The 13,436-nt window shown below is 44.8% G+C and overlaps 1 protein-coding gene across 1 annotated transcript in view; it reads left to right on the forward strand.

The window, feature by feature from the left end:
- The window catches only part of tsg101a (tumor susceptibility 101a), a 39,952-nt gene that overhangs the window by 25,426 nt on the left and 1,090 nt on the right, over positions 1–13,436 (forward strand). The window contains exons 6-9 of the mRNA XM_067993763.1: positions 1,700–1,763; positions 3,119–3,222; positions 7,290–7,492; positions 8,340–8,579. Coding sequence (XP_067849864.1) covers positions 1,700–1,763; positions 3,119–3,222; positions 7,290–7,492; positions 8,340–8,579 — 611 coding nt within the window. The remainder of the gene's footprint in view (positions 1–1,699; positions 1,764–3,118; positions 3,223–7,289; positions 7,493–8,339; positions 8,580–13,436) is intronic.

A 13,436-nucleotide genomic window follows, 5' to 3' on the forward strand; every position in this document is an offset into this window, starting at 1 on the left:
TGCAGTCTCATCTTTAAGAAGTCAGTGTGCAAGCCCAACGCAATACCTGCTCAATTCCCACTACATTCACCAATTGCAAACACAAATCGCCCCACGGTGGCTATCTGCGGTATTTGCTAAGAATTGTCAATAGGCAGGGTCTACAGTATAGACTACTAATCATAGAATCATAGAAGTTACGGCACAGAAGGAGGCCATTTAGCCCATCGTGTCTGTGCTGGCCGATAAAGAGCTATCCAGTTTAACCCCACTTTCCAGCACTTGGTCCATAGCCCTGTAGGTTACGGCAAATACTTTTTTAATGAGTTGAGGGTTTCTGCCTCTACCACCCTTTCAGGCAGTGCATTCCAGACCCTCACCACCCTCTGGGTGAAAAAAAAATTCTCCTCAGCTCCTCTAATCCTTCTACCAAATGCTTTGAATCTATGCCTCCCGGTCACTGACCCCTCTGCTAGGGGAAATGGGTCCTCCCTATCCACTCTATCTAGTCCCATCATAATTTTATATACCTCAATTAAACTTCCCCTCAGCCTCCTTTGTTCCAAAGAAAACAACCCAGCCTATCCAATCTTTTTTCATAACTAAAATTCTCCAGCCCTGGCAACATCCTCGTAAATCTCCTCTGTACCCAATGTATTCTGGTGACAGTAATGATTGTGAAGAAAAGGATAGTAGAGTTTGTCTCATTAATGAAAATGGCTTGACCCCACCAGAAGGATTAAAAAAACATTTAATTAAGAGCAAACCAAACTGTGACCAAATGGAGTTTTTTTGGCCATGAATTTTTTTTGTAATTTTGAACCAAGCACTCATCCTCAGTAGTTTAAGTGGATGTAGTTCGTTCTTGATAGCTACAATTAAAATATTAAGCGCACTTTTTTTTGTCAGAGTTTCTAAAGTGGTTTGTACTTTAGACAATACATTGGCTTAATAAATTCAAAGCTTCCAGCTTTAGGAGGGCCTTTTCAAACTAAGAAATACTGCAAAGAAATACAGAAAACTAAACCATGGACAAAATACTCCATTTTTGCCACAGTTGGTTTGCTTTTATTTAAGTAGATTTTTGTTGTCTTTCTAGTGGGAACAAGTTTTTGGTTCTTTAATAGTGCTCACAAATGCTCAGAGGTTCCATGGCTACAACTAGCACTTGCTGATGAGACGGTGTGTAACCTGTACTTCTGGTGGCCCATCATGTTGGGCAGATGCTGTCTGCTGTGAAGTAATAGGGTGCATGGTTGTGGCTGCAACCTCCACACACACGAGGCAATTTGCAGAGAAAAGACGCTATCGCATAGGGAAGGAAACATCAAAGGAGAATCTACTCGGGCAATGTTGCATGTCTTCTGGAAGCTTGTGATGGTGTGTAATGTGAAAGGAACCTGCGAAAGGGAATAGGAGAGAAAATACCTTCAAAATGAACTTCCCGCTGGACCAAAATAAACTAACTATGGCCAAATAATTATGATCAGGTTGGTGGTATTTGCAGGTGATAAGTTCTTTATTCCATATACATGGGGTAAAAGTTGGTCTCATCTGATGTTCTGAGCCATACGCACTGTATAAGTGTCTAATGCACAGCACATGACGAAGTTTTTGGTAAGGTTACCACTGAAAAACTTATTGTGATGATTTTAGATATGCAGACAGTTGCGTGTGCTGTTTTAATGTGTATTGCTGAGTTTTTTTTTCCCTGTTTCAGCTTCTTACATGCCTGGAATGCCAGCTGGAGTCGCACCATATCCGTCAGGCCACACCAATACTGGGTATGATTTATGTTTACCAGAGCTGTAATACAGATTTGTATTTTAAAGCTATGTATGCATTTATTTATTTGAGTGCCATATTTGGGCACATAATCTAGGCTGATATTCTCCAGCACAGTACTAACGGAGTACTGCATTGTTGGATGTTAAACTGAAGTCCCCTCTACCTGTAAAAGATCCATGGTACTATTTGAAGAGTGGTCAATCCTCCAATGAAGGCTAGGCTCACCATGCTTTGAGCAAGATCATCAATAAACTGGTGTAAAACACTGTCTTTCTCTTGAAAATAATTCAGCCTGACCCTAAAGGATCGCTTTAACAGCTGGCAGTGTTTTAGAACAGGGCTCAGTGAAAGCAAATCCACAACCTTAAGTCCTCAGAGTCAGAGGTCAGGAAGGAGGTGAATGGTTACTGCTATGATAGCATTTTCTTGACACCCCATAGCCCTGGACTTTCTGCTGTGAAAGTGGGGTCTGCTCTCAGTAACCAGTATTCAGAATATCTCTGCTGTAGGAACTCTTGATTCTTTCATCAAAGATCCATACCCTTTGCTATTGCACTGCTGCCTGTCCTTTTTTTTAAATTCATGCTTGGGCTGTGGGCATCCCAAGGTTGGCCTTTATTCCCCATCCCTAGTTATCCTTGAGAAGGTAGTGGGCTGCCCATCTGGTGAAGGTGCTCCCACAATGCTGTTAGGTAAGGAGTGCCAGGATTTTGACCCACTGACAATGAAGGAACGGTGATATATGTCCAAGTCAAGATGATATGAGACTTGGAGGTGATGGTGTTCCCATGCACCTGCTGCACTTTTGCTAAGTGGTGGGTTTGGGAGGTGCTGCTGAAAAAGCCTTGGCAACTTGCTACACTGCAGCCACAATGACTCAATTGCAACACCTGTTCACGTTGACACAGTTTTAATTTTAGTTGTATGTGTGCAAATGCTACTTGCAGCTCAAGTTCTGTAGCTGATCCAGCATCTGCCGGAATGATTTTGCAGGCTACGGTTAGATTTAACATACAGAGATGCAGACACTGTGGTGACGACCAGCTTATCAAATATTTTTTTTTAATGAAATTGGTGCTGACGTTTCCTTGATTATTTTCCAGTTGCTGAATGCTTGTGTGCTTTAACAATACAGTTAGAAGCTGCATTGAAAACAATCCATGTTGATCATGCAGTTGTGTAGTTGTTGGGCCCTTGTATCTTTCACAATCTTGCTTAATGTTTCTCTCTGACAGCTGGTGCCCGTGCCAGCCTGCTGCTCAGGTGTTGTACTTCGCTGTATTTTTTCTTTGTCGTGTTTTAATGGCGCAACAATACTTTCACTCTTTCCATTTTTCCTTCCTGTTTCCAGTGGGTTTCCTGGATTTCCATATCCCCCTTCAGGCTCATATCCACCAACCACAGGCGCTGCACAGCATCCTCCGTATCCCAGCCAGTCTCCTGCCGCAGGTGTTGGTAAGAGAAAAGAAAGCCTTCATTTTATACGCTAAGTAGCTGGAAGTAATTGTGTTGTAACAAAGCAGAAATGTGATGAAGTCTTATCAGCTTTTTTTGTTCGCAGTTTGATCTTTGATAAAAAAGGAGGTACTAGAAAGGCTGGCTGTACTTAAAGTAGATAAGTCACTCTGTCTAGATGGGATGCATCCTAGGTTGCTGAGGGAAGTAAGGGTGAAAATTGCAAGGGTGCTGGCCATAATCTTCCAATTCACCTTGCATATGAGGATGGTGCCAGAGGACTGGAGAATTGCAAATGTTCCACTATTCAAAAAAGGGAGTAAGGATAAACCTGGCAACTACAGGCCAGTCAGTTTAACCTCGGTGGTGGGGAAGCTTTTAGAAACGATAACCCGGGACACATTAATAGTCACTTGGGTAAGTGTGGATTAATTAAGGAAAGCCAGCATGGATTTGTTAAGGGCAAATCGTGTTTAACTAACTTGATTGAGTTTTTGATGAGGGCAATGCAGTTTGATGTTATGTATATGGACTTTCAAAAGGTGTTTGATAAAGTGCCACATAATAGGCTTGCCATCAAAATTGAAGCCCATGGAATAAAAGGGGCAGTGGCTGCATGGATACGAAATTGGCTAAGTGACAGGAAACAGAGTGTAGTGATGAACGATTGTTTTTCGGACTGGATGAAGGTTATACAGTGGTATTCCCCAGGGATCCGTGGTTGGACCACTGCTTTTTTTGATATATGTTAATGACTTGGACTTGGGTGCACAGGGCACAATTTCAACACTTACAGATGACACAAAACTTGGAAGTGTAGTAAACGGTGAGGAGGATAGTGATAGACTTCCAGAAAATATAGACAGGCTGGAGGAATGGGCAGGCATATGGCAAATGAAATTTAACAGAGAAGTGCGAAGTGATACATTTTGGCAGGAAGAATGAGGAGAGGCAATATAAACTAAATGATACAATTCTAAAGGGGATGCAGGAACAGAGCGACCTGGGGATATATGTGCACAAATCTTTGAAAGTGGCAGGACAGGTTGAGAAAGTGGCTTTAAAAAAAGCACACTGGATCCTGGGCTTTGTACATAAAGTACAAAAGCAAGGAAGTTATGTTGAACCTTTATAAAACACTGTTTCTGCCACAACTGGAGTATTGTGTCCAATTCTGGGCATCACACTTTAGGAAGGATGTGAAGGCCATAGAGAGGGTGCAGAAAAGATTTACTAGAATGATTCCAGGGATGAGGGACTTCAGTTATGAGGATAGACTGGAGAAGCTGAGGTTGTTCTCCTTTGAGTAGAGAATGTGAGAGGAGATTTGATATAATTGTTCAAAATCATGAAGGATTTAGATAAAGTAAATAAAGAGAAACTGTTCCCATTGGTGGAAGGGTCAAGAACCAGAGGAGACAGATTTAAGGTGATTGGCCAAAGGCGACCTGGACCTGGAATGTGTTGCCTGAAAGGGTGGTCAAAGCAGATTCACTCGTGGCTTTCAAAAAGGAATTGGATAAATACTTGAAGGGAAAAAATTGGCAGGGCTACAGAGAAAGAGTGGAGGAATGGGACGAACTGGATTGGTCTTACAAAGAGCCGGCATGGTCTCGATGGCCCGAATGGCCTCCTGGCCTGTAACCATTCTATGATTCTATAGGACAGTACACAGGCTCGGGTTGCTTTTCCATTTTGGAGGGAAAGGGTTTGCAGCTGCATTTAGTATTGGCAAGTGTTAGAACCCGTCTCCACCAATGACGGTCAGGACGGCCAGTCTGTCCAGAGTGTTGCTGGCTCTGTCAATATTTTTCCACCAATTTTCTCACCTGAGAAAAAAATTCTTATTTTTCCTTCCTGTTTCCAGTGAGTTTCCTGGATTTCCGTATTCCCCTTCAGGCTCATATCCCCCAACCACAAACAGTGTACAGCATCCTCCATATTCCAGCCAGTCCCCTGCCAAAATCACTTGTTGAGGTGCAGTCCCATTGGCGCAGAATCTCTCAAGTATCTTGCCAAGTGGGCGTTATTCGTTTGTGAGCTGAGGCAGTGAGTGTTGGCTGACTGTTTGATCATGTAGGCAAAGCCAGTTCCTACCTGTCCTCATCTGATGTCCACATTTGCATTTTCCTGCAGGGATCAGGAGCAAGAACCTTTGCTGATTTTTCTTTTCCTTCCCTTCCTTAGCCCAAGAGTCTCGAGTCCTATTGTGATACCTTAATTAGTACCCTGACTGAGATCAGCTAACTCATCAAATGAGATCAAATCTGCGACCTTCTGATTTATATGGCGCAGCCTTTAACCACAAGGCCATTGAGACAGCTTCTTAATGTCACTGTGCTATATTGGGAGCTGACCTCTGGCTTCCGACAGATCATGCATCAGAAGCCGATTAAGTTTAACAGAAAGGAATCTTCTGCATTCTGCTGAGTCTAGTAAGCTTGTGCGACTGCAGCAACCGATCTGCACTGGATAACTTGTCTCTCGTTCTTAAAGCAACTACAACACAATGTACAGAAATCCCGATTGAGATTGGCCCCTAGTGTAAAACTAGCAATTCTAAACCACTCTATTTTTCATATTTCTTAGAATAGCTATTTGCTTTAATGGAAAATCAAAGAGGTAGGGTCATTCCAGGAGTTTTGTTTACTCTGAACTCATTTAAGGATCATGCGATGATTCCTCTCCTCCTTTCCACACCCCCTCCCCTCCACTTTTCACTGTAAAGGAGTCCACACAAGTGCTTTTTTTCTAGTCAAGAGTGGGATTTCACTGACACCAGTTCTTTAAAAGCCTTTCATTTTCAACATTGTTTGATTTGATTCTGTATTGTACCTTTGACCTGGTCAAAGGGTATTTTTAAACACTTATATTTATTTTTCATTTATTGACCATCCCACAGTTGAGAAGCTAAAAGGGCTCCAGTTCATGCCCATCCCAGGGTTTTCATTTTGTGTTTCCTGCCACAAGGTCCTTTCAGCAACAGGTGATCATTCAAAGTTACTTCATTGTCTTTCATAGAAACACAGCATCAAAGATTATGAAGTTTCACACAGTTCTCTGAAAGTTTGTTGAAGATAACTGCAACACTGAAAGATAATGGGCTTCGCTCTGTGCGTTTCTCCTGACACTTTTTCAGAATAAGACCTGCAGTGGAAATGTAAAAAAGGAAGCTAGGCACTTCAGAGACTGCAGTATTGTGGGACTGGTCCTGCTTTGAGAGCACAGATTGAGATGGGCTGTATTATTGTCCAGCAGAGAAAGCAGACGATTTTTCTGCAGCCTAGCATCTTTTCTCTGGCTCTTATCCTAATCCCTTGGTATCTTTGCTGTGTGGTGCGAAGTGCATCTGGCTTTGAGCTCCTTGGAGAGAGGTTGATGTCACCTTAGATGTTGTGCAAGTATTTCTGGCTGGCTCAACGGTCAAGAGTTGCAGCACAGAAATCTCTCAAACTGGGTCCGTTGATCTTGCTGCTCTGAATGACACGTGGCTGGTGGTCCCCATGGTCTTGAATTCTCTGTTGCTCTCCAAGTGATTCAACAAGTTTATCCAGTGAGTAGCTGATTTACAGAGATCTGGAAGGTCCACACTTCAGTCACAAATGTGTACTGAGTTAGCTGATCTCAGTTAGGCTGCTATGTTTGGTCTGAGCACTCCTGAATTAGGACAGTAAAAATCGACCTGATCACAAGTGCATGTGTGTGTTGATGTTGGATGAGGACACGATTGGCTCGACTGCGATGGCCCCAATGATCAAATAGGCTGCAGATACCCACCGGTGAGGCCACTTGGGTGAGGTACTGGGTGGCAACTTTATGCCCATGGAACCGTACCCTGGCAAGGAGTCATTTCCTTTGGGGGGTGGGGACGTGGGGAGGGGAGTGTGAAATGACCAGGAAAGAGAGGGAAAAAGTCATAATTTGGAATCTGCTCTAAATCTCAAGCACAGTAGGTTGAGGTTTCCAACAATGTTCAAAGAACTGCCTATATAAAAAAAAATAGACAATCAATCAGATCCCAGGGTATTTGACGGCAGTGATGGGGCAATATGCTGTTTGTGTTACAGGTCCTGCCAGAGATGCCACCATCAGCGAGGATACGATCCGTGCTTCTTTGATCTCTGCGGTTAGTGATAAACTGCGCTGGCGGATGAAAGAAGAAATGGATCGTGCTCAGGCTGAACTTGATGCCCTCAAACGAACAGAAGAGGACTTGAAGAAAGGCCACCAGAAGCTGGAGATGATGGTCAGTCACTTGGACCAAGAAATGGTAAGTCTGAACCACTGAACAGGATTGCTAAGCCTTTCAAAACCGGTAATCTCACATAATGGTGGCTGGTCTCATCAGCAATACCACAGTTCAGAGACTAGAAAGACCATGTCAATCATTTAACTTACTTCTGATCCAATTTTACCAAGGCAGATTCTAAAGGTCATAGTGACACTCTGCAATTCTTTTCCCTTACTAAAGATGCATCCTATCAGTTGGGATAGTCATGATAGAGGGCTGTTTGGTCAACAATTGTGTGAGCATATTTGATCAGAGAATGTGAGAAGAGCCTTCTCCTTTGTACAGAGATGCCACACAAATCTAGGATTTAGTATGTGCAATAATGAATGTCTGGAGAAGCCCTATAATTTGGAACATAACAGAATTACTCAACTCTCAGCCAATTTATGTACATGTCTGGCATTGGCTGACGGCACCAGCAAAATACCCTAGTTGCAGAATTAAGCAAATTTCCTTAGCTTCCCCTCTTCCTTTCAAAGATTGGCTCACAATTTGGGATCCAGTCTCATGGCAGCTCTGTTCGATTACTAACCTCTATCCTTCACTCTACATTCCATTTATCATAAAGCTTTCCTCAGAGGAAAGAGGATAGAGCAAGTTATTGGACTGATGTAGGCATGACTCAGGGTAGCACTGTCAACAGACAGCTCTGAATTGATTCTCAGATGTTTTTGAAATTTGTCCCATGAATGTCCATCTGTGTGGTTTGTAAATTATATTCCTGTAATGTGTCATATCTACTTCACAACCTTTTTATAAAAATCTGATTACTCCAGCTGTTGTCATGTTTGAGAATTCATAGACTCAAAGTCTGTCACTTTCCCAGTCTGACGTAGACAAGAATATTGAAGTACTGAGGAAGAAGGACGACGAGCTGAGCATCGCACTGGAAAAAATGGAGAACCAGTCTGAAAATAATGACATTGATGAGATTGTCGTGCCAACAGCTCCCCTCTACAAACAGATCCTAAATCTTTATGCAGAGGAGAATGCCATTGAGGACACCATTTTCTACCTGGGTGAAGCACTGAGACGTGATGTCATTGATCTGGAAGTCTTCTTAAAGGTAATTGAAGTCTGAACTGATGTGGTAACTATTCTCTCTTTCCCACCCCCCCCCCCCCCACTTGGGGGGGTGAGGTCTCAGTATATCTAACATTATTAGTGTCAAAAGTGGTTGTGTTACAAGAAGGGAGGGCAGTGGAGTCCCGGCCATGATTTACTGAAACCAAGTTTAAAATTGCCAGCACCTTGTTAGGACCAAAGAACTGTGTCTGTATTGAGGCCCTGTATTGTCCACCTCCATCTCCCTAGTCCAATTTTGAGAGCAGCGTCTGGGTCTGCACATTCGTTCCCTGGAGCAATACTGTTTGAGCAGCCCAGTATCTGTCCACTCCCTTCTCTGATGAGTACAGTGCGAGGCAATATTGTTTGCCCAGAGGGTGTGTGGTATGTCTAAGTTTGGTGTTTGAGGAATATACATCCTTAATCTGCAGAAACCATGGTGATATCCTATTGCATGCGGTTATCCCTAGCCCTGTCATTTTCAGGGGAGATGAGAGACCATGTTTTCCAAGTTCTGTGGGACACACTAATGCAATTAACTACTGCTATAAGTGCCTGCCGAGCGTTCTCTCTGAGGGCTGTGATTTCCTGACCGTGTTAAGCACAGTAGCTATTAGCAGGATTTGTAAACTGATCTAAAATGTCTTTTATTTCTTGAACTGTTGGTTTGTTAGAAAAATGTGGCCCAGTAAGTAGCTGTTTAGGATTAAAGAGATGACCATGTCTACTGCCACCACTATGGATACTATGCACAACGCTAACACTACCGAGTTCAGAGAATGCGCAGCGCTGACACTACTGAGTTCAGATAAGGGGCGAGGTCATGGAGTGATTTCAACATGAGGATGAGAATTTTAAAATCAAGGTGTTGGTGGACCGGGAGCCAATGTAGGTCAGTGAGGACAGGGGCGATGGGTGAACAAGACTTGCTGCGAGTTAGGATACGGGCAGCAGAGTTTTAGTTGAGCTCAAGTATTTTGAAGATGGGAGGCCGTCTGGGAGAGCATTAGAATAGTCAAGTCTAGAGGTAACAAAGGCATGGATGAGGGTTTCTTTAGCAGATGAGCTGAGGCAGGGGTAGAGATGCATGATGTTACGCAGGTGGAATTAAGCGGTCTTGGTGATGGAGCGGAGGTCATCTCAGTCAAACAGGACGCCAAGGTTGCAAACTGTCTGGTTCAGTCTCAGACAGTGGCCAGGGGAAGCGATGGAGTCGGTGGCTAGAGAAGGGAGTTTGTGGCAGGAACTGAACACAATGGCTTCGGTCTTCCCAATGTTTAGTTGGAGGAAATTTTTGCTCATCCTGTACTGGATGTTGAACAAGCAGTGTGACAAAACAGAGACAGTGGAGGGGTCGAGGGAGGTGGTGAGGTAGAGCTGGGTGCCGTGAGCGTGCATGTGGAACCTGATGTTGTGTTTTCAGATGATGTTGCCGAGGGGCAGCATGTAGATGAGAAATGGGAAGGGACTAAGGATAGATCCTTGGGGGACTCCAGAGGTAACGGTGAGGGAATGGGAAAAGAAGCCATTTGCAGGTGATTCTCTGGCTCTGACCGGAAAGATAAGAATGGAACCAAACGAGGTCAGTCCCACCCAGCTGGACAACGGAGGAGAGGCATTGGAGGAGGATGGTGTGGTCAACCATGTCAGGCTGCAGACAGGACAATAAGGATGATGAGGGATAGTTTACTATGGTCACAGTCATATAGGATGTCATTTGTGATTTTGATAACGGCCATTTCAGTACAGTAGCAGGGGCGGAAACCTGATTGGAGGGATTCAAACATGCGGGAAAGATAGGCATGGATTTGGGTGGCAACAACACGTTCAAGGACTTCGGAGAGGAGAGGGAGGTTGAAGATGGGATGGTAGTTTGCAAGGACAGAGGAATCAAGAGAGGGTTTTTGACGAGGGGGTGATGACGGCAGATTTAAAGGGAAGGGGGACAGTACCTGAGGAGAGGGAACCGTTAACAATATCAGCTAACATGGGGGCCAGGAAGGGAAGTTGGGTGGTCAGCAGTTTGGTGGGAATAGGGTCGAGGGAGCAGGAGGTGGATCTCATGGTCAAGATGAGCTCGGAGAGGGCATGAGGGGAGATAGGAAGAGAAACTAAAGAAAGGTGCGAGTCCAGGGCTAGGGCAGGGGAGAACCACAGGGGAAGTTTGGCTTGGTGTGCTGGGGGAAGGAAGGGAGGCAGCTGAATGGTTGGTCTCAATCTTAGTGACAAAGTAGTCCATGAGCTCCTTGCGTTTGTTGTTGGTAAGGGTGGAGGAGACAGGGGTGAGGAGTTTAAGACGACGGTTTGTAGTGGAAAAGAGCAGGCGAGGATTATCTTTACGTTCCTGGAATAGTGAGCAGTTTTGGCAGAGGAGAGCAGGACCCGATAGTGCTTTATGTGGTCCAGCCAGATCTGGCGATGAATGGCTAAACCAGTTGTCCGCCATAAACATTCAAGTCTGCCACCCTTGGACTAAGGGAGCGGAAATAGGGCCCTACCAGGGAGAACGACCAGGGCGAGAGAGAGTAATGGTTTTAATGGGCATCAAAGTTGGAAGTGCAGGTGTGATTGAGCAGATGTCGTGGTGAATGGTGGGGCCAAAGGCTAGGCAGTTGGGAATTCAAAAGTGCCGTTGTAAGTGACCCGGGGGAGAGTTTTTTTTCCAGGGGCGAACGCAGAAGCAAGTGGGGTTGGGAGTGGGAAGGGGGATGTGGGTGGAGAGGGATACAAGGAAGTGAGCAGAGATGGCCTTATCAGTGATTGCACGATGGGAGTAGAAAGGCCACGTGAGCTGGCAAGGTCGAGGGGGTGGCCGTGAATATGGGTAGGGGAGTTTATATGGAGGGAGAGATTAAAGAAGGATAGGAAGTCAGTGAACTCAGGAGAGGGAGCATGATGAGTTGAGACGGAGGTTGAAGTCACAGAGGATGAGAAGTCGCTCGGTGCAGAGGCTGAGGGAGGAAAGCAGTGAAGGTATTTCGGTGAGAAAGTTGGCATGGTACTTGGGTGGGTGGTAGAGAACGAGGATTTTAAAGGAGAGGTGAGAGGGGTAGAACAAGGTGAGATGCTCAAAGGAGAAGGTGCCAGAAGAGTAGAAGGGCCGACCAAGGTGTGATTTGGTGATAAGAGCCACACTGCCACTGGGGCAGTCTGGATGGGGCAAGTGGTGGACGATATAGTCAGGCAGAGAGGCTTCATTTAAGGGGGAAGGTGTCATCACCATGTTTCATGAAGGCCATGATGTCGATGCAATCATCCACAATAAGCTCATGGATGGCAAGAGCTCCTGCACTCCGGTGCCTGCTCCCATGCCCGGTCCCCCACTCCCACGTCCCCCGCTCCCGCGCGCCCCCTCCCCCCCCCCCCCCCAGTGAAGTGTTATCAAACCAACCTTAGCATTTAATGTCGCCATTGCTGTTCTCTAAGTGGCAGATCACCTATCCAGGTACAACCTGTGTGCTCCTATTAAATTGCAAAAAATAAAATGATTTGAGGTAAAATGTTTGCACGAGACGGGCTCAGATGAGGACTGTCTTGCCAAGTTCCAATGGTTAAGTTTGTTCAAGAAATGACTGCAATATTGACTAAGGCTCCTAAGGCAATGCTCTTGCTACTGTAGATACTTTTGCAACAATCTGCAATTGATGGCCTTAATTTAGTGGAGTTTTTGCATCTCAGCAATCCAGCTCCATTGACACACCCACGATAAAAAAAATTCTGATTTTCCAGTAGGTGCAAAGGTTTGAGATTCCTTTTCAGGAAAATATGGGTTGGGGAGCTTCCAGAGGAGGAAGTGTGTACACTGTGGGGCTGTTCACACGGTAACGATCGAGGGAGGGAGTGTGTACACAGTGGGGCTGGTCACACAGTAATGATCGGGGAGGGAGTGTGTACACAGTGGGGCTGGTCACACAGTAATGATCGGGGAGGGAGTGTGTACACAGTGGGGCTGGTCACACATTAATGATCGGGGGAGGGACTGTGTACACAGTGGGGCTGCTAACAGTACTGATCAGGGAGGAAGTGTACACAGTGAGGCTGCTTACATAGTACTTAGGTGGAGGTGAAGCAGGAGGATTTTTAAGAAGCACTAGCAGATGCTGAAAACTGTCCCTAGCACGATCATTACCTGCCTTGCTGCCATCAGAGTTGCTAGTAGGGAGCTGGATGTTTTGGTGCGGCAGACTGTCCAGGAAGGTTGCCCCTTGCACTTCATTAGGATCGCACATTTTGGTGAGTAACTGGTTCAGGAAGGTTGGAAATTGTTTCTATTAAGGTTTGTGACCTTCATGCTCTGTTGGGGGATCCATTATTAAGACTGTCCTATTTAAATCCCCCCCCCCCCACCAGAATTGCTGAAGTTTATGCCAAATTGAGTTTTTTATCTCATAAGTAAAACTTCAACACTGTCATTTTGCCACCATGTGTTTTGTTGGAAAGTATCATTTTGTTGATTGCAGAACTTTAGCATTCCAGCTATTTTTTTGGTTCTATAACAAAACTTTAGATAAAGCTGTCAGGTAAACACATCCACTGAGCAAAGCAGCGGTCCATTTTACGTGTGACACATGATTGGTCAATATGCAGGGGATTCCTGAAGTGATCAGGATGAAAGGCCTGAGAGATTCCGTGAATGGTCAGCATCAAACTGCTACATAGTATTCAGGGACCTTGTGTCTAGTCAGTTTACGTGGACACAGCAGATGCAATTCTTATTTTCCTATCTTCTGAAAGGGTGGGGAGTAGTTAAGTTAGTAATTACTGTAAATTTACAATGTATCATTGTTGTTTTACTGTTAGGCTATAAACTGCCAGATATGTCAGTCCAGCAAATGTTTATTCTACCGCCGCCCAACGT

Source organism: Heptranchias perlo, chromosome 12 (genome assembly GCF_035084215.1).
Source record: "Heptranchias perlo isolate sHepPer1 chromosome 12, sHepPer1.hap1, whole genome shotgun sequence".
Classification (NCBI taxonomy): Eukaryota; Metazoa; Chordata; class Chondrichthyes; order Hexanchiformes; family Hexanchidae; genus Heptranchias; species Heptranchias perlo.